At 42.5% G+C, this 21256-nt stretch overlaps 1 protein-coding gene across 1 annotated transcript; it reads right to left on the reverse strand.

The window, feature by feature from the left end:
* Positions 1-1129: 1129 nt before the first annotated feature.
* Positions 1130-20966, reverse strand: UNC93A (unc-93 homolog A). Its single transcript, XM_075148137.1, has 8 exons — positions 20804-20966; positions 17646-17827; positions 16621-16850; positions 13455-13580; positions 10097-10314; positions 8853-8988; positions 7132-7263; positions 1130-1646 (listed from the first exon to the last, which is right to left on the reverse strand). The coding sequence occupies exons 1-8, from the start codon at positions 20888-20890 to the stop codon at positions 1381-1383; spliced, it is 1377 nt and encodes a 458-aa protein (XP_075004238.1). The 5' UTR covers positions 20891-20966; the 3' UTR covers positions 1130-1380.
* Positions 20967-21256: the final 290 nt, after the last annotated feature.

Here is a 21256-nt window from a genome sequence, read left to right on the forward strand (position 1 = left end):
CAATTGCATCGCGCATCACTTGCTTTGTATATTCTTTTCTTCTTCTTCTTCTTCTTCTTCCTCTTCCTCTTCCTCCTCCTCCTCCTCCTCCTCCTCCTCCTATTTTACTTTATTTCAATTATTAAACTGTTCTTATCTCAACCCACGAGTTTTCTTACTTTTACTCTCCCAATTCTCTCCCCCATCCCACCGGAGGTGAGGGGAGTGAGCGAGCGGCTGTGTGGTATTTAGTTGCCGGCTGGTGTTAAACCACAACACTGCCTTACACAGTGGACCTGATCATAGTGTCATTACCAGTAATGTTCATAGTATCTGTACAGTGCTTTCTCATCAAGATGTAGGGACACTGTGCAGTAATTGCACTGTAGTACTCTTCTTGCAGTAAAACCACAAAATCCAAATCTGGAAACAATATAGTATGTATAAAACTGAACAGAAGTTGAAATGAGATGAGGGAAATCCTCATCTGAGCCACTGCTAGATGCATATAGTTCTCAAGGAAATATTGCAGCATAGGCCCATCCTCCTTTTCTCCTTCTCACTCTATGACTTGCACTGTTATCTGCATCCTCTGCATGGCTGGGTTCCCCAAGTAACATCCCCCGGCTCCTTATCTTGAAAACAGCTCTGTCTGTGGATGGGAAGGTGGGGAAAACTCATCATGACTGAAGGACTTGGTCATGCAGAAGGCATCTGTTTTGGGAGAAAGCTGCTGTAAGTGGTGAGGGAAGAACTGGAAACAGGAAAACCAAAAGGGAAAGAGTGCTGGGACAGCAGAGGGATGACATGGGCAGAAACACAGTTGTCTGCTGACCTAAGACAGATTGGTGGACTCAGCAGTTAGTGGATTTTGTGGTGTTCAGGTACAAACTGTAGATATAGCCAGTTTATAACTTGGTGTTATTTACAGCAAGTGTTAAAGAATGCAGGATAAGAACAATATAAATGTTTATAAATAGCGGTTCCATGAAATGATGTGTGTTGTCTGCAGTCAGCTGAGCAACCCCAGTTGCTGTCAGCTTCTGGTGCTGCATGTGGGCTTTTCAGGTTTGATTGTAAAGCTATGGCACTAGGTCTGATCCACAGATACAAAAATGTGACTTTAAGAGTCTTGTTTACATTTATTAAGACTTTATTAATTAAAAAAAAGATAAAACATTTAGTTCATCATTTGTATGAAAGGGTGAAGCCAGATAATCTTCACTTATAAAGCTGAGATGTCAAAAGAGATTTTTACTCCTAAGACATTTGCATTATACTGGCCTTGAAATCTGTTCCTTTACCACCTTTCTGGAGACAGTACATGTTGGAACGCCCTTGGAGACATGCCTGTAGGAGCTGGCCAGTTTGCTTTGCCTCCATCACTCTGACCCTGTTGGATTACATGTGTGTTTCCTGGGTGAGGGGTCCTACATTTTCCTTCTTTGTAGCAGTAGGGGTCCCAGGGGAGCTCTTAGCTTCGAGGTATTCAACCACTCCATACGTCACCATAGACAACACAAGCACAGACAGTAAAATGTACAGTTTGATGTAGACTTGCAATTTGGTGCTATAACCAAAGGCAATGACAAATCCAAATGATTCCCAGAGACGGTAATTGGCAAAGGCAGCCTCCTTGTGTTTCTCAAATAAAATGCCATAGAGTCCTAGAAGAAAGGAGAGACACGGCTTATGAAGATTAAGTCTGAAACCATGTATTTTCTGCAAAGGGAATAAATAGACCATAATGGGGAAGATAGACCCTCCTTCATAAATGTCAGAGAAAGGAAAATACAAGCTTTGTCTTAAAAGATTTCTGCACTCCCATGGATTGTTATAAGTGAAATTACAGAGCAAAAATGACAAAATAGAGCATATCAAAGAAAAAGGGGAAGAAAATGGGAGGAAGGAAGAAAGGATGGGTTCTATTGAAGTGAGATGGCAGGAAGCTTATTTTTCAAGTTATCAGTCACAAAAGAGAAGGTTCTTGCACTGACAAGTAAGGAGGAAGAGGAGGTGGCCAGGAATGGCCCTTGACACTGTAGCGTCTCCACGTATAACTATTGGAAAGGTTATACCAAGTCCTTATAGACTTTCAAAGAACAAGCAATTTTGTCTAGGGACATGGTCCTTAAGGACCAAGTTGCTCTTTCAGTGGGCAGCAGAAAGGATTAAAGAACCATAGGGACCTCCCTGCTGCCATGCTTCACCACTTTTGTGGAGAACCTGCATGGACCCTGCATGCACTGTCTACCTGTTCTTCGAACCATTTCTTTCACCTGCCTAAGAACATGCAGAGCCTGTTCACGTAAAATGCATGTCCCTTGTTTCCACAAGACCTTGGCCTTAGGGAGCCCTCAGGTGAGCCTTGCAGTGTTGCCAATGGCAGCGACGTGTGCTCTTCATACGTGCCAAGTTAAGAGAAACAAACTGACCCAAAACACTTAAATCAGAAAGTTGAGGAGAGCGCTACAACTGGGCTCAGATTTAATATGCAAAGGAGATTTGCCTCTCTGAGATAACCAGGTTTTCAAATTTTCACCTCCTGGATAGGTTGGCAAAAAGAATATCCTTGATGCATACAGAACCTCTGGGCAGCAACCGGAAAACTTGCTTGATATAGAGACTTAGTTAAACTGATCATCCTAATGTGGCTGGGAAGTTCCCACTGAGTTCAGTCAGCTGCACACCCACAACTGGGAGCCAGGGAGGGTTTCCCAGCCTCCAGGTCTGACTGGCTGGGCACACAGGGAAGGGGAGAGAGCTTGCTTTCCTCTGAGTGCTGAGCTAGCATCAGTGGTGATAAAGAAGCGGGTGTTTCCACTGACTCAGCTGTGGTGTGCAGGGAGGGAAGGGGAGAAATATCACGAACCTTGACTCTTCTCATCAACTTCTCTATCTATCAACGCGTCTGTTTGAAATATGCACATTCAGCCAAAAGGCACAGAGGAGTACAAAGTTCTCTAGAAGTGTGGGTAGGCTCAACTAACCCTTCAGTTTTCTTAAGAAGGGGGAAACATAATCTATATGTAAAAATTCACTGCTTCCTGATGACTGTAAGAGGACATTTACTGAACGATTCAATTTAGACATGATGGAAAACCCGGACAAGTGCATCACAAGATGTACTTAGTTCATTAAACTGCCTGAGTGTAGTGTAGTGTGAATTACTTGATAATCCTTCATAGTTTTGCCTAATAAATGAACAAGTACAAGTTGTTCATATAACTTTGCTGATATGCCCTGTGTTATCTTCTGAAAAGGGATTAGTGAGGAGAGTTTAATATAGGAAGGTTTCTGATGTGTAAAGATTCTGGCTTTCAGCTGGTACCTGTTTTCCCTTGCTGTTTTGAAGCTTTCTTTTTTGACCAAAACAATGGGAGAATTGAGTGGGATCTAGTCCAAGGCTCAGCTATAGGAAGGGCTGACTTGGCAGGAAAGTTCTCGTTTCCAGGATGCATATGTGGTATTAGCTAGCAGTTACATAGGCGCACAATGGTGTTTCTGCCTCAAACCTAAACATTTGTCCGTATCACAAACACTGTCGAGTGTCATGTGGCACAAGTTGCCTGGCTGAAGCTTTAGCAGGACCTGCTGGGCTGGCTGGGTGGAGAGGCTGCTAGCTCTGAATTCTTGCAGCTCACTTCATGGAAATTATCTTTCCTGTTTATCGCTGCCCGTTTACCCACTCCTTCCCCTGCTACTAGTAGGCATGAGTATATAACAGGACTGCTGGAAATCATTTGAGTCCAGGTTTATAAACTTTCCAGACTAATTCGTATCCTTTCTAAAGATGCATATCAGCCTGGAAAGAACTGTATTTTACTGTAGTCTACCTGATAGCTCTGTGCTACACAGTTGTTATGCCCCAAGTGCAGTTATTGCCAGGAGGGTAAATATTGCATCTGTGTTCAGGTTAGATAAGAGAGGGCACAACACACTCTGAAATGAAGCAGCTTTCACTGGAAATAAATGAGTGTCCACACACGTACACAAACATGTTAGGAAACCTTTATAAGGTGAAGGGACTCATCTACCGTGAGCCTATATATCCTCTAGGGGGAACTCCAGTATTAACTATCCACAGCAGGCCAGAATAAGCCATCTTCGATTACCGTAAAATGCCTTAAGTATGCGGCACAATGCCGTTGTATTTATACAGTGGTTAATCTACTGAGGCCCAAGCAGCAGTCATGGAAGCTTGCCAAAGGAAGGACCACAACCTCGGAGCCCAATGCTGTTTTAGAGGTCTTCTCTCACCTCATAGCCTCATTCCTATAGCTGGGAATTTCTCATGTGATGTATATCTGTATAAAACTGATGAAGGGGAGAAGAGATTTAGTCCTAAATGGGCACTTTAGACTGAAGATCCTGTTCTGGGATGCAGCATTATGGAATAATGTCACTACACGTCACTGTTAAGGTTTCATGTCATCACTGGATGTTTCAGTGTGACAATGTGACAAAGCAAACTCTGTATAATTTTATAACTGGGAGCTATGGAATAGCTGAAGAAGGTACAGACAAAAAAAAGATATTGTGCAAGCATAAGGAACATTTGGTTTTTTCCCAGCTAACACAAATGTGAAATTTTCACAAGGATCCTGCAGGAATCTGGGAATGGAGATGACCTGTTACAGTGCTGTAATAGAGGTCAGTTTTGTCACAGCACTGCAGAGCTCACTCGCCATCAAGTAAGCGCAATACTTTGTCCACCATCTATGCCCCATCTGGGGGTTGGGAACTGCAGCCAGCCTCCTTCTCTGACACTTAGGTCCTCTGTACTTATCCCTTCTCCTAACAAGCGCACCAGGTGCCTTTTCATCAGGCATGCAGGGACCTTACTCAAATGTATGTAAATGCCTGAAGAGGATGGAGCCAGGGTCTTTTCAGAGGTGTCCAATGACAGGACAAGGGGCGAGTGGCACAAACTGAAACACAGGAGGTTCCCTCTGAACATCAGGAAACACTTTTTTTTTCTGTGAGGGTGACTGAACACTGGCACAGGTTGCCCAGGGAGGCTGTGGAGTCTCCCTCCCTGAAGATATTCAAAAACTGACTGGACATGGTCCTGGGTAACTGGCTTTGGGTGGCCCTGCTTGAGCAGGGGGGGTGGACTATGTGACCTCCAGCCGTCCCTTCCAACCTCAACCCTTCTGTAATTCTGAAAGAAGCCAAGTGTCTAAGGGCAAGGCTTTCTGGAAAAGAGAGAAGCAGGAAAAAGGGCAGGTCCTTTATCCCAGTGGGAGACTAAGATACGGCTCTGAAGAGTGTTGGGAAGGAGCCTGATGAAGAGTCAGGAAGACTGTGGCTGAAGCAGGAAATGAATGAACAGCTTTACTTCAGAGAGAGCAAATCCTCACTGATGTTGTCCTTCCAGGAACCTGAATAATGAGAGCACTCGTTTAAAATTGTACCAAAGGCACAAGACTGTGGGTTGGGATGAGAGAAGATGAGGTGTCGCTTGCCGTATGTGCTAGCTCTCCTCTAAGGGATATGAGCTGGAGCTGCTGGAGGGGCAGAGAAGTCTGGCTGGTCACTTCCTTGTGTGTGGAGGGGGGACTCTACACGTGCTGGAAAGGAGATCGCTGTTAGTGCCAGGCAGAGGACCGTGGTGTTTTCCCTTTGGCTCTCTAGGGGGAACATGATAATTTATCTAGTGGGTGAAATCATCTAAGCTACTGAAGCAACCAGAGGGATCAGAGGGAGGGAAGCCAAGACACATAACCTGATGTGGGCCCAGATGAGCTAGTTCTGTCGCATGCATATTCCTATGCCCTCTACCAAATACGAATTTGAGATAGAAGAAAACAATATTCATTAAATAAGAGGCAAAATATGGGAGCAGATGGGAGAGCATGTAACTGTCTTACTGACATAGGGTATGGCACTGATTTAAAAAGAGTGTGACTGACAGTGATTAGCAGACTTCACTTCAAGTCATCACAGACTAGCTCTTTCTTGCCCTCTCTGGCACTTTAGAGTCTATCTTTAGTCTCTATAAGAGAACTTCCTCTAGTTTTGATTGAGGGATCAGTTTAAACAATCCCTTATGGAAGTCAGTTTGTATCAGCTCATTATCTGAACTGTCAGTACATAATAATTGCACTGTATCACAAAGCAGTAGAACATAAAAAATCATAAAAACAACCGTAATGCATCAGATAAGAAGTTCAATTGTGTACTAGGATAAGAGTGTAAGAAATGAGGCAAGTATACAGTGATCTTTCCCCCGCAATGCCCTCCTGACTCTGGCAATCAAAGACATTCTGAGTTGTAGATTTCCTCTGGACCACCAGGCTTTAATAGCCCCCAAAAACATTTTCCCCTGATGTGATGTAATTCCAGCTTAAAAACATTTACATTTTGGCAATGAATTACATACTTTGATTATGCATTGTGTGAAAAAAGCATTTATTTTGATTTCTATAAAGCCTGCTGCCTGATAACTTTATTTGGTGCCACTAGTTCTGTTATTTAGAGAAACAGTGAATTTCTAATCACCTTCTCCATACTATTCATGATCTTACTGACTGCTTTCCTTACTTATCACTTGTCCAGGCTAAAGTGTGCTAGTTTGTTAGTCTTCCTTCAAGTGGAAGTCTCCCATGACTCTGCTCCTTTTTATAGCCTTCTTATGCCTTACCACTTTGATTATGATTTTTGAAATGGGGCAAATCAGAACTGCATGGATTTACTTGGTTGCATAATGTTGCTCTCTGTGGTTTTCTCCTTCAATTTTTTTCTAATAACTCCTGACAGCCAATTTGCTGCTTCTTTTGTTGCTGAGCTTTGAGTCGATTTTTTATCCAGAGTGGTCTTCTTTATTGCAAAAGACAGACCGAATGTATCATTCTTCTGAGTTTTCTGATTTTCTTTGAAATACTTGTACTCCTCCAGCATATTTATTCTGAATATCCATTATCATCTTCTGCAGTGTTCTCTCTTCATCTTGGAAAAATTTGTTTAATGAGAATTTTACCTTCTTATTCCCAACTTGTTCTTATTTCTTCTACTTTCCAATCAGCTAACATGTTTCTTTTAGATGCTGTCTTAAACCCATTATCATTTTTATGCACATGTTGTTTTATAAATATGAACATGCAGATTTTTATGCTCAAGAGAATTAATTTCATTGTCACCAGGACTTACCATTAGTTTGTGTCTGCCAAATGGCATCAGATAGGCCCCAAAGAGCAGGGAATATGAAAAACACAGCAAGCTGTTTAGGATGAGGTTTCCACAGCAGTAGTGCTATTATACAGGCGGTGTTTGTAACTGTGGCTGTTAATTTAGAAAGAAAGAAGAGAAATATAAATGCTATTACAAACAGGACAGATAGTGGTAGATAACACTTTCAAATTCTTCCCCGAACTAGAGCACAAGGCTCTTAAAATCTTTCTGGTTCATTGAGATTTGTGCTGAGTTGATATCGCATGAAATACAAGACAATGCAGTCCTTTGGCAGGCTTCAGTTAATAATTCTGAGCCGCGTCCTGAGCTGAGAGATCCTCGGCGCTGATACGGCTGTTAGCCCAAAGGAGAGGAACTGCCACTGAGGAGGAGAAGGGGCTGCTGAAAGACGTGCAGCCATTGTGTGAGGCATGTGGGAAGGCGGGGGAAGAAGCACCCTCTGCTCTCCTGACCTAGTCCTTAAACGTAGGTTTCCTCTCAGGGCCAGAGGAGACAGTTAAGGACATCTAGAGGGTCTGGTGACTTTTTATCTTTCTTTTTAAAAGCAGAATGTAAATGAGTCACTGATTCCTCCCCCCACAGGAACACCTTTACAGGCTGAGTACAAAGACCATTGGACAGAACTGAGAGGTTCAGAGATCTTGCATTACTAACACTATAAGGTTTTTTAATTATTATTATCTGGGATTTTTTAAAATCTAAAATGAGTTTCATAGAGTGAGACACACCTAGGACAGACATGTACAGAAGAATCTCTGAACCAGTGGCTGTAGCATAAAGGACTCTAAATTTCTTCTTCCTTGCCCAGGTTTAAAATTTCCTGTGGAGGAAATGCCTAGAATGTCTGGATGCACATTGACTTACTCAGTGAAGTTTCTTATAGTACAGGTTACTGTGTAGTGGAAGTAAGGTATCAGTACACTTCAGTACAAATACCTTAGTGGATACAGGGACACAAATGAAATATTTCTTGGTATTTTTCTGCCTCCATTACTCTGTTACTCATTGGAACAGTGTTCAATGGAGGAGAAGGTGGTTTAAAATATACAAAACTCTTCTCATGCCAACCTGAAAATTACTGACCCATACAGAGGCCCTCAAGTTATTCTAGCCTGACACACTGGCATAAGACTTTTTCTTTTATTTTTCTCCCTATAAAGTAGGTAGTGAAAAGGACACCAGGCCAACCTTTAAAAATTTTCCTGAAATTCCTAGACTGGTTGCTTAAATTCCAAGTTCACCATCCCCTGAGACTCAAATCAACAGTGTATCTCACGAGGTTAGCAGTTGCTTTCACTCCATAAAGGTGAGGAGGTTTCACTTCAATGGAGAAATCCTTCTCAGGTATAGTGTAGGCCACATCATCTGTGTTGTAAGATCATTTATCACGGGTTGCATTAGAGCTGTGAAGCATCAAAGCTGTAGGGCAGTTTCTGAGTAGACAGCACCCTCAAAAGCAGGGTGAATACACCACCAGCAAAGCGATGTAAGGCAGTGACCTCAATACAGTGGTTAACTGTGCTGCCTCTCTTCTCGTGAATGAAGTTTGCCTCCAGATTGACTTTGGTTGTAATTGATAGCTGACAGCAAGCTCTCCCTGTGTAGTGCATGCAAATGGGGGAGCACTGGATTTGATATATTACATGAGGTGAGCAGTCCTTCAAGTGACCTTTACATACCTAATGCAAATAGAAGTTTTCTACCCGTGAACTGAGAGATCCTTCCAAAGAGCAGAGAGCAGAGGGAATTTACAGCTGAAAAGCAGATCATCGCATAACCAACGTAATGTATCCCCAGGGCACAGGTTACATACGTCTGGAAGAGAAGAGACAGTGGTGACACATTTTCTTCAGTGAAAATATGCAGCTAAGGTTCAAGGGTCTTAACCTGAGTATTTGGTAAATAGCCAGCATGGATGAGATCAAAGGAGCATAGCTACAGAGTTTGCTGACAAGTCCCTGGTACATTGACATAGTTGGCCTTCAGCAGCGATATTCCTAACCCAGTTCCCATGCAAACAGAGCAGTAACAAGCAGGAGAAGAAACTGGAGCACTGCTCGCTATGCAAATAAAACTCTGGAAGTGGCATTAGGAATTTTCTGCCCTTCCCTTCATAGCCCAAGAGATGAAAATTAACAGTCGCCACTATGGTCATTACAGAGCAGCTCCCAAGAAATGAAGAGGACCTCACCTATAAGAGTGTACAGCCAATGGAGATGGCCATGGAGCAAGTGCCCCTTTCAATCTGTTCACACACAGCAGCAAGTGCACTCTTCCGTCTGCTTATAGGCAAGGTTTTAAAACTTAAGTGTCACATAAGCAGCTCAGAAAGTTTGCCCCCTTTCTTTGAAGGCTTTCTCAACGAATGTCTGGAGAACACACCTGCTGTGGGTCTAGGTTTGTAGAAGAACTGGGGGAGCAGAAGTGGTTTTGCTCATTTCAGGACGTGTTGCACTAGTGACTGGTGAGGGCTTTCAGCCAGCCACGTTGAGGGTTTGCCCTCTTACCGTAAAGGTAATAAAATATGTGGTAAGTGTGCTGACTTGCACTTATACAAACTCTAGGGAGACCAGAAGGATGGAAAATATAAAAGCTTTGCAGACTTCTGGCTTTTTTCCCAGTTTGTTATTTACAACAAGCTGAAGAGTTTGAACCTGTAGCTCTCTGCTGTGGCCTCCACTGGTGAGTTAAGCTCTCTACAGCATTCTTTTTAAGGCTGTTCCAAGGGACATATTTACTGCTGGCCTCTCTTGTTTGGAGATGTCACTCAGAGTTCATTCAAGTAGAAGTAAGCAGTAATTTAGCAAACCACAAATCACCAGTGAAAAAATCTTCATTTAACAAATAAATATAGATCAGATGCAATAACAAGACACAAAGGCACAAAAAACAGACAGAAATAGATTTTCATTGTCATCCACACCTTTGTGTAGTCACCAGAAAGAAATCCCTGTTCAAACCCACTGTACATTGTCAGAGGGATTAGAAGACACTGTCTTTTATCTTTAAGATGCTGGAAAGTTGCTAGGAACGTAGACCAAAAGGATGGTGTCTCTAGTATTTCTTTCTCAGTCTCTGCTTGGTCAGATTTGATCTGGTCCAGAAATATAACAATCAGCAACACAGCTAGCACACCACTAGCTGCAAAAACAAAACAAAAGGTTCATGAAAAAATGAGGAGTGCTGGAAGAATGATGGGAAGTCGCTTGCTGCTGTTATTGTTCTGACTTAGTGCTTAGCTCTCTGTGGGATGTTTTGGCAGATGCCTCTGATTCCGCTGCAGTGTAAAGGCCATTTCTGTGTAAACACGAAGGCCTGATCTACATTCACATCTTCTGCATACAGCTGCGCACCTCGCAAATCCCCTCAGCTTAACTGTGACTGGCCTGTTGTGACGGCCGCCGGGCCAGCTGCACGGCCGCAGAGGGTGATGGCTCACCCTTCCAGGGCAAGCCAGGGGTCGCGGGGACGGGGAGCTGGCCAGAAACGGCTCCCTCGGGAGCTGTCAAAAGTCTTTAAATCAACACGAGAGAGGAGCATTCACTTCCAGTGCCAAGGTTTTCGTGGCTAGGGGGGATCTTCCTTCAAATACATGGAAAGAAAAATAAAGGGCTAGAAGTTGAACTGCTGTCTTGGATCCCAGTCTATGTTGCTTTCTGGGGTGGTTTTTTTTTGTCAGCTTGGAGCCATGCTTTGAGTATGGAATATGTGCTATTTTAAAGAGGATAGTGAGCAACTCTGGGTGACTTGAAAAAGATGGAAGTTACAGCTTTGAACCTATAATTTCCTAGCAGAAGCAGCATATGAAAGAATACGTGGGGTAGTTAATCAGAAAATGATCATATATGTATCGGTCTAGGTTTGTTGCTTGTGGAGTGAATCAATACAATTCTTTTTCATGTTATCAAGAAGATAATGACAGGACAAGGGGTAATGGTTTTAAACTAAAAGAGGGTAGATTTAGACCAGATATGAGGAAGAAATTTTTTACAATGAGGGTGGTGAAACACTGGAACAGGTTGCCCAGAGAGGCGGTAGATGCCCCATCCCTGGAAACATTCAAGGTCAGGTTGGACGGGGCTCGGAGCAACCTGATCTAGTTGAAGATGTCCCTGCCCATGGCAGAGGGGTTGGACTAGATGACCTTTAAAGGTCCCTTCCAACCCAAACTATTCCATGATTCTAAGATAACTGTGGCTCGTAATATAAATGAAACAGCCACAGATTCACAACTGATTGCTTCGTTACAGATGCAAGGCATGATTATGTTTCCTCTCTGACTTACGCTGACTGGAAATCCATCCATGGAAACAAGTGGAGTTCAGAGTAAGAGGAGAACCAAGCATCTCTCCCCATCCACATTGCCTGTTTAATGTGCTCCTATGTTACTGTGTATGGGCATGGTCTTTTCTGTGAATTTTTAATGTCCAAATATATTAGCAGATTTACAGTAAATTGCCATCAATTTTTCATTGCTTATTATTTCTCATCCATGTCTCCTAGAATGAAGTTGTATTCTCCAGTGTCCCGGTTCTCCACTGTGGCTGAGCTGTAAACCCTTCATGATGTAACTCATTGTCGGTTCTGCCAGGGTGTTTATTAGTACTTATGGGCTGATTGCAGGACTTATGTGGGCAAGAGCAGGACATCCACATTTACAGGACAAATATTCTAACAAATATGTCAAATGAATCAAGAGCAATTGTAGGAGATAAGTAACTGCACGGCTTAATAGTGGTTGGTATGAACATAAATAGAAACATCCACAGTCCTCGAGAAAACTAAACAACAAAAGACTTATCCATTATTGTCTCCACCCAAGCTGGGCAAAATATGTATTCAGCAACCAAATAGAGGAGACATATAAAAAATGTCTGTGAATGAAATATTTAGCTATTTGGTTTCCCTCGAGGTAGGAAAAGACATATCTTTTATTAAAAGCTTAAAAGAAAAATGAAACCCTACTGACGCAGGGTCAGTAGACAGCAGGGTTGCATTCATTTTGCATGAGCAAAGCCTAAGGGAGTGCTGTATATGTTAGTCATCAGATTTAAATATAAACTTGTGAGCCAAACCTGCCTTTAGCAGAAAGGCATCAGCACCAGCACACTCTGCAAGGGAAGTGGGGAGATGTTCTTTGCATTTTCTTACCAATTAGGAATGGAGGTTGGGGAAGGAGGGAGGGTTTGCTGCGGTGCACTTGTCTGGTGAGGACTGGCTCTGACCAGATCACATATCTCTGTTTGAGCGTTTGACAATTTCCGTGCATCTGTCTCAACATAGAGAGTATATCTATGTGCAGAGACTGCAAAGATATTTTAACAGAGCCAAGGTGACATATTGCCTTGCCAGATACTTTCCCTTTATCCAGAGCAGAACTTGTTTTGAGCCAGATACTTTTTGAACTTTTCTCGCTGAATGAATCTTTGCATATCTATTTTTGTCTTTCCGATTTTTGATGGCATCAGCCTTCCCTGTCTTTGATTCCTTTCTAGCCTTATGCAAGGAAAGTCTATGGCAGCTGTAGTTACTAAAAGGGAGACATGACAGTTCGCCTAGTGCTTCTCTTTATCTTCGCCATTCACACTAAGGTATCATAATTCAAGCATCACAGCTGAGAACTGATTGAAGTTGTAAAATCTCAGCAGGGATCGAAAAACCTCCTCCCAAATGATTGCATGTTCTGGGAGCCATGGTTCAGGTCCACCTCTAATTACAGTGCAGTTCTTGTGCTAAAGTTGTTTTACATGTGGTAGGACGCCAGCCAGTTCTGATAGGCATCCCCAGATAACGAGAAGTTGGTGAATTCACGAACCACTAGCTGGGCTGCTCTTAGCATCTTGGACCTCTGCAGGCATATATAAATCTGCCCGATGCCATCAGTAACTAGTTCACTATTGCTGATCCTGAAGATAGTGAATTTAAAACTATCATCTCATGCATAACTGGATAAGCTGCTGCAATCCTCTAATTGCAATGTGGGCATACTTTTGATTCTAGTCTGTAGAGCAACACTGACACCATACTGGGCTTTAGCTTTATTCCAGGTGAAAAGTGTAAAGAATGTCTTGCTTCTTTAGACAAAAATGATACAGCACTGGCACAAAGCATTTGAAACTATTTTGGAAGGAGTTGTTTACAGTTCTCACATATCTTATTTCCTTTTAGCAAATTGGATTGAAGGAGGAAGTTGGAAACTTAATCTGCAAAGTTATGCTAGGTTTCACAAGTAGTAGGTTCACTATCAGTGATATTCATTAAAGATTGTGTGGATTACTTACCAGTGTAGATCCCTAGCAGAGTGTAGATTAAGGAGTTGGAGGGTTCTGCTGACCCAGTGGTGTTCGTGGTATCAGTCATGCAGTCATACGCTCCGCAGCATGCCAGGTTTTCTTCTGAGATTTCCACTAATTCAGTAAGAACCAAAAGAAAGGCAGGACAGGGAAGAGATCAGATGAGTGCACACTATATGTAAGAAGAAGGGAATCCAGCGCTCGGTGATTAGTCCTGGTTTCAAATGCTTCCTGATTAGAGATGTTTAACTTCAGAATCCCAGTTTAACACACAAAAATTTGGTTTAACAGAAACAGTTGCTCAAGACAGAACACTGAATTGATGGTTACATGGAGACATGGACTAAAGCCAGAGGCTGAAATCTGAATCCAAGCTCAATTTGCAGTATTTAAAGTTCCAGTGTGTATCTGTACCTTTTAATCATAATACCTCACAAGTCAGGCCCCTCAGTTTACACCACCACTGAACTGATGGACCTCAGTTCTTACAGCCGGAGCACATTATCCCCCTCCAGGTAATTTCTGTATATGTTACAGGAACAGAAACCACCTCGAGACATGTTCTTGTGTTATAAATTCAAATTACGATTACCCACTAATGCAGTCTTCCAAGAAATCAGCTTTCCTGGCTTTATTACTTTATTACTGGCTTTATTACTCTTTAAGAACGTACTTGAAACTAGAACAGTTTGGCAGGGTTTGGAGTAGGACCTTTGCTTTCTTCAGTTCCACCAGTGTTGTGCTGGGCATGTGTCAAAGCCACACACATGCGTGTACCCACGCACCCTGTGTGTCACCACTTCCTCCAGTGCCCTTTCTGTAAAGGAAAAATGCTAACCCAAAGCGTGAGCCTGAATAAGCTGTGTAGTGGGGAAGGGTGATCAAAAAAACATACAACTATTTCAGTGCTTTCACTGCAGAATTTGTCACTGGTCCAAGCATAATAAAGGGCAATACAGTGTACCTTGGCTGATTCCTTAAACAGGACTTGATCTGTAATTTGTCAATTAGGGTTATTGTGTAACTAGTTTTAGGGTTTTTTTCCTCATTGCTTCCAATCAAAGCTGCTGCGACGTGAATCAGCTGTTTAACTAGCTTCATAAACAACTTTAGGTTCAATATCAGATAAAACTTAATAACATAAAGAATATCATTACCTTATTATAGCCAGTGGCTACTGCTACACGGTTTTGAACAAACAGACCTTCAGCAAAATTACCATATGCAAAAGGTGAGTCACACTTGTAAAGTGTGGAAGTGTGTAAAACAAGTTTTTGTCTGTTTGTGCATCATCTGAAGATGAAGATGCACATGCAATTAGTGATATGGAAGCTGCAAGGCAGGGTTTGCTCTGTTCCTCTGGAAATCAGGCTGCAATATTGATGAGTGAGAAAGGATGACTCTTGTAATTTACATTGATTACTGTCTTCTGTTGTAATATTACCTCATGGTGTAGCTTGCCTTGCTGTGTCTGGATACAGTGATGCAGGCAATATGTCAAGTGTACATACGTGTCTGAATTTTATGCATTTTGATTCTGCTGATACATACCAAATCTTTCTGACTGCTCAGTGAAATTATGTGTTTTAAGTATATGGACAATATGGGTGGATATCTTTGCTGCACTGTCAGAGGAGAGGAAAAGAAGTGAGTGCCTGGAGACCCTTACCCCCTGCAAGAAGCTCCTGCTAGACTAAAGCTGAGTCTCACTGGGAAGGCACAGTTGGGAAGCTTATCGTATGACTGCTCATCACTGTTGTGAAGATATGCAAGGCCTTTGGCTCTGAGCGCTGTTCGGAGGATACCTCCCAGGAGCACAGCATTTCCTGAAACCCAATGTAACTGTTAAAAAATAAGTAAAAGTTGGAGTTTCATTAGAATTTAGAGGAACATCCTCAGTTGTGAAACTAGGAGAGGATTTAAAAGATAGAAAAAGAGTATTTTAATCCTCACTTAACATGATGTGTGCTGTGAGGCAGAGGAGAGTAAAATGGTTGCAGTCTGTGCAGACCCCACAGCTGCCCCACAGCCTCTGCCCTGCAAAAGAAACCAGAACGGCCATTCCCTCCTGAGACATCGTGTGGCTCAGTGACCAGCTCGGCAGGGCTCAGTTGCACTTGATGCGGCCCTTTAGCATTCTGCTTTGATGGAATTTCATTTATAGTTGCTCGAGTTTAAAGGAAGCATGATTCTCCATAAGTATCACACCTTGTGACAACTACCGTGCCATAAACCCAAGGATTCAAAGATTAAAACCTGATGCCAGCTCCCTGACATTTAGGTTTAACCAAATACCTATTTGAATACCCTCCAGAGAACAAACTGTTTAACTGAGCCAGGGAAGAGAAGTAACTTCTTGCTATTCATAGGAGCAGTGTATATAGAAAGCTCTTTCCATGTCCATCCTGTTCTGACTTTGACAGGATAGGGAATGATCTGCAATGATAACACACTGTAGCACTTTGAGTCTCTAAAGTGGCATCCAGGTATTAATTTATCTTCACAACTGCCCTTTTAAAGCTTACACCAATTACAAGCATGGGAAATGAGGGCAGCACTGTTGAGTGATTTCTTCAAGCTACATTGGCATCTCCTGTCTGAGCCTGAAATACAGCGGAGGAGCTCTGGCATGCAGACTCCTGCCAACAGCTACTTCCATTTCTTCTTGACAATTCTGTAAAGCACTCATTTTCGGCAAGCACCAGCATCAGCTTGACTAACCTTGAATGTTTAACAGCAAATGAATCCACTACAAGCTCTGCAAAAAGGCTGCTTCAGTGTTTTGCCTTTTGTTTTAATCCACTTCAAATAGAAGATGTGAAAGACTGTCACTGCCAGCAGCCTACCTATGCTTTACAACACAGGGCTGGAATTCAAAAGGAATTCAGTAGACACCTATTTTTGAGCTAGTTGTCTGAACTCTCTTTATAGCTGATGAAGAGTTGATAGAAAATAGACACTTCCAGAGAGCAATTTAGCCTGTATTTCAGACATCTACCTTCAGATGAGCTAAGTCACACCTGAAGTGCCTGTTTCCACTGACTGTGAAGGCAATTGAGGGTCACTAGCTCAGCTACAGAAATCTACCTTTTAAATATCTAGAACCAGCTGATGTTTATAGAGAGAAGCGCCAAGATTTTAAAATATATTTTACCTTTGTTGGAAGCTTGGCTAAATATCAAGGATGAGATCAGATTTCCCCAGATGCCGGAGGACTGAAATATCAGAAAGAAGACCCCAAAGTATTGGTTGATAATGTCTTTCCCTTTTTTTCCTGCTTTCTCAGCGTATGCATTGCCAGCAATGGTGAGGTAAGTGCATTTGGCAGACCAGAGTGGTGCTCCTCCTAAGCCCAGGATCACAGAGGTAGGGATTAGTGTGTACCTGCCAAAGAACACTTTATTTAGCGTAGTTATCATCCATTAGCATAATAATCATTTGCCCAAAGATCCAGAGGCAAAAATAGACATCAAATAAATAGATTTATCCTTTGTGTGATTCAATAGATCTGCTACACGGAACCCAGAAAGGGCCAGTCATAGAAGTTTCAGATGTGCAAGCACTCCCAGCTGTGTCCAGGGACTAGGTCTGGGCTAGGCTGGCTAGGTCTGTGCTCATGTGCCCTGTCCTCTTCTAACTGAGAATTAAATTGCACCTGCGCTTCAGAAGATGATCACAACAGCTTTCCTCTGCAGAGTTGCATCCCCTGTGACTGGAGAGCAGAGGTAAATTGTTCATCCACCTCCAAAAGGGCAAGGCAGGAGCTGGCCTTCTCCTGTCATCCTCTGCTCCCAGAGCCACTGGCTGGAAGAGAGCCTTCCCTTACCAATCTTTTCAAAAACAGTCCTAAAAATCATTTGGATTTTAAATGAGACTTCCGATTTTTTTTATTTTCTGAAGGGAAATCTCTGCTACACGCACGAGTTAGAGAAGCAGCTTCAGGTGGGCAAATGGATGCATTCATTCTGGCTTTTTGCACATTTTCACATTTTCACCTGTCTGCTTCGCCTGCTACTGGATTTATTTATTCCTGCTTGTTGCAGGTAACACCTTTTGCACCCAACTTTCAAATCCGCAACACAGAGATAGAGTAGGAATTGAGAAGAAAAAGAAGAACAAACTTGACCCTTACTGATTGGTTCAAAGACAATAGACAAGGTTAAAGTATTTAAATTGTACCAGCTAGCGTAGAAGTTCCCTAAGGAGAAAGCGATGTAGCAGCACATGGAGCCTGCCATGGTCCACTTGCAGCCCAGCTTCTTGATGAGGATTGGAGGGAGGAACATGGACGATAAGATGAGCGCAGCATAGAGAACACTTAAGGAAGCAACGCCCAGGCCTTCTTCTGCATGGAGACTGCTCTGCATGGACAAAACCAGCGGTTGAGACAGATTTTATCACAGGCTTACGTTACTATGGTGTACAGAGAGTGGCTTCAGGCAGAAATAGAAAGACATGGAAGCTGGGGCTGGGTATTACTGTCTCCTTTCCCCACACCAGCCTGATTATGGATTTATGGTTTTCCTCACAATGATAGCCCATTTATGAAAATATGATACAGACTCAAGTGACGATTGCTCAGATTCAAAGCTTTGGTAAGTCAGACTTTAGATTATTTAATGTAATTCATTTGAGTTTGTCTTTGAAAGCAAGCTGAATGAAGGATAACCTCTTTTCTTGGCCTTCCCTTTTTGTCTAGGCAGGAATATCCTCAGATCTGCATTGCAAGGGCTGATTTAGCAACAGTGGAAGATTCTTTGCTTTAAACTACAGGTCTGATAATTTCTAAATTCTTCAGAGGCCAAGGTCCAAATATCCTAATATGCTCACAGCAGCCCTTTGTAGTTGGAAGTAATTGATTCACCCACATCTTCACAAGGGAGGAATAACATTTTACTGATCTAACTAGGTTTTATAATTTTATGCTCAGTATAGTTCTCCTCTTGTCTTGATTCTGTGAAAGTTGCAATGAGAAGATCCAGATGCTGTTTATCAACATTTTCCTGTTTGTTTTCATTAAAAGCTGACGTGATCCAGTACGGTTTCGGAAGGGAGAATGGATGCTGGTGGGGTAGCACTGGAGAGCGCTGGAGGAGAGCGAGGCTGCTGGTAGCCACACCAAACATTTCCAAGCCCTGCGATGGCTGCGTGGTCCAGGACCATGGTGGCAGCCACGTGGCACCCTTGGCAAGAGGCAGGCATCAGGACACTGAGGTGAGGAGGTTCTCTGTTGAGCAGTATCAACGTATTTGAGAATCAGAATGGTTGTTTTGTAAAAAGGCAAAGAGGTTTCCTCATCACTGAGGTCCTATTTCTGAAACATGACATGCCTGGTTTAGTCAGCTACAGCTTCCAAAAATTAGGAGCCAGGCCTCCAAAATCATATGATTCGCTTAATTGTTACTGGTTTGGGGTTTTTTTTTTGGCGAGGGGTGGGGGAAATGTTGAAATAAATGATGCAAATTTTTAATGCTTGTCCTGGAGGCTACAATACAATAAAATAACTTACTTCTGACTGTGTCTCAGCAAGTCCTCTTTAACCACCAAGACAAAACGGAGAGAGAAGAGGGCTACTTCGTGGATCAGCACCACTGCCTCCTGCAGCGTTAGGGGAGGCTTTATGTTCCAGCACTTAACCTGAGCGTGTACCGTTTCAGATGGTGGGGCTGACTCGCTGCTTCTTGGGTTTATCTTCCCCCACCTCGTTAGTCTGCCCAGCTCATAACATCTTGTCCTGGTTTCGGCTGGGATAGAGTTAATTTTCTTCCTAGTAGCTGGCATAGTGCTGTTTTCGATTTTGTATGAGAATAATGTTGATAACACACTGATGTTTTCAGTTGTCTCTAAGTAGCTGTAGTGCTTAGACTAAGTCAAGGACTTTTCAGTTTCCCGTGCTCTGCCAGATGCACAAGAAGCTGGGAGGGGGCACAGCCAAGACAGCTGACCCAACTGGCCAAAGGGACATTCCATACCATATGACGTCATGCTCAGTATATAAACTGGGGAGGATTGGCCAGGGAGGCAGCGATCCCTGCTCGGGGACTGGCTGGGCGTCGGTTGCTTCTGACTGGTGGTGAGCGGTTGCGTCACTTGTTTTTCCTGGGTTTTGTTCCTCTGTCTCTCTTGTTGTTTTCCTTTTCATTACAATTTTTTTCCCCCCAATTATTAAACTGTTTTTATCTCAACCCACGAGTTTTCTTACTTTTGCTCTTCAGATTCTCTCCCCCATCCCACTGGGGGCAGGGAGGATGAGTGAGCAGCTGTGTGGTGCTGGGTTGCCGACTGGGGTTAAGCCACGACACATCTCCATCCATTTTTGGGGCTGTTTTTGCAGAACTTCCCTGAACTTGGAATTTGACAGTGTTAGTGAACAGACACTGCTCAAGGAGAGAAGAGAGAGACGTACAGAGCTAGCAGGGACCTCATCCTGAAATGAGGTCAATCCCTTGTTATTGCAAACAAGTGCATCATGTTATATATCAAGCTCCACCTTTAAAGCATACAGATTCCCACACCAGTGGGAAAATTCAACCCAATTGATCAGGGTCGTCTTTTAATATCCTGCCTAAAGTTGCTCATGGATGACTTACATCCACTTAGTTGTCATTAGACCAGCACGGTCTTCTAGTCTGAGAAGTTCCTCCTTGTGTTTATCTACTCTGAAGTATTCATAGACAGCAACAGTAACCCTCAGTCTTTTATTTTGGCTATGCTAAACAAGACAGCTCTGATGGTATCCTGAGTGTTCAAGTCATTCTAGAAACCCATCTCTGCTACTGTGTTTTAAGGTGTTAATGCCAATACAAGCCACAACTGCCTTTGATTTAATATAATATTTTTTATTATTATGTTATATCATGATGCCAGGAATTATTGTATTATTTTATACCTAAATTATTTAATGGATTGGGCATACATTTTTATTATTTTACATTGCTGTATAACAACAATAAAATTATAGCAATTTAGAAATCTTCAAAACAAACCCTTTCCAGAAATTGAATTTTTTTTTCATTTTGCAATATATTATTTTAAGACAAATCTCAGAGAAATTTAGTTTTCATTGAAACAGCTTTTGTGGACCTAAAGAATACTTGTCTGACACAAGTGTTCAAACTATTTGAGAAGTGCTAGAATAAAATATTTAAGAAATGCTATGGATCTGGGTGAGGGATATTAACCTGCACCGAATTGATGTCCTAACCCACCTCAAAAAAATATCGTGCATGCCTTCCTCACAGAAACTGTGGAAAGACTGGCAGGTTTCACACCACCAGCTGGCCTGATGCCCTTCCAGGCCAGCTGTCCTGCCAACCAGTGGGAGATGCTCCACTTACCTGTAGACTCTGGAGTCCTCCATAAGCAGTGAAGAGAAGTAAAAATCCAAAAGAAATGACCAAAACATTCTTAAGATTCCTGTTCATGTTGATTCACATAAGACAAAGGTCTGCTGGTGCACAGAGCTGATCCAATTATTCCACGGGATGTTTTGAGTTGGAGAAAAACAGCTTATGTTTTGTTGGAAAAGGTCACTTCTCACTGCATTTGTAGAGGAAAGAGTTGTTAATTATTTGAGGATGGGCCAGTGAACTTTACTTTTTCTGATATTGAAAACTTGCGGAGTTGTTACTCAATCACCTGTTGTGACTGAGGCACTAATGAGCGCTCCCAAAGGACATCTATCAGGTGTTATTAGATAGGTATAAAAGTGACTTGCAACACTTGGACCGATTTTAGTATCACAATCATACATTATATGTCTCTCTCTATCACTAGCACAGAAGAAAAAA

The sequence above is a fragment of the Calonectris borealis genome, chromosome 3, assembly GCF_964195595.1.
Source record: "Calonectris borealis chromosome 3, bCalBor7.hap1.2, whole genome shotgun sequence".
NCBI lineage: Eukaryota > Metazoa > Chordata > Aves > Procellariiformes > Procellariidae > Calonectris > Calonectris borealis.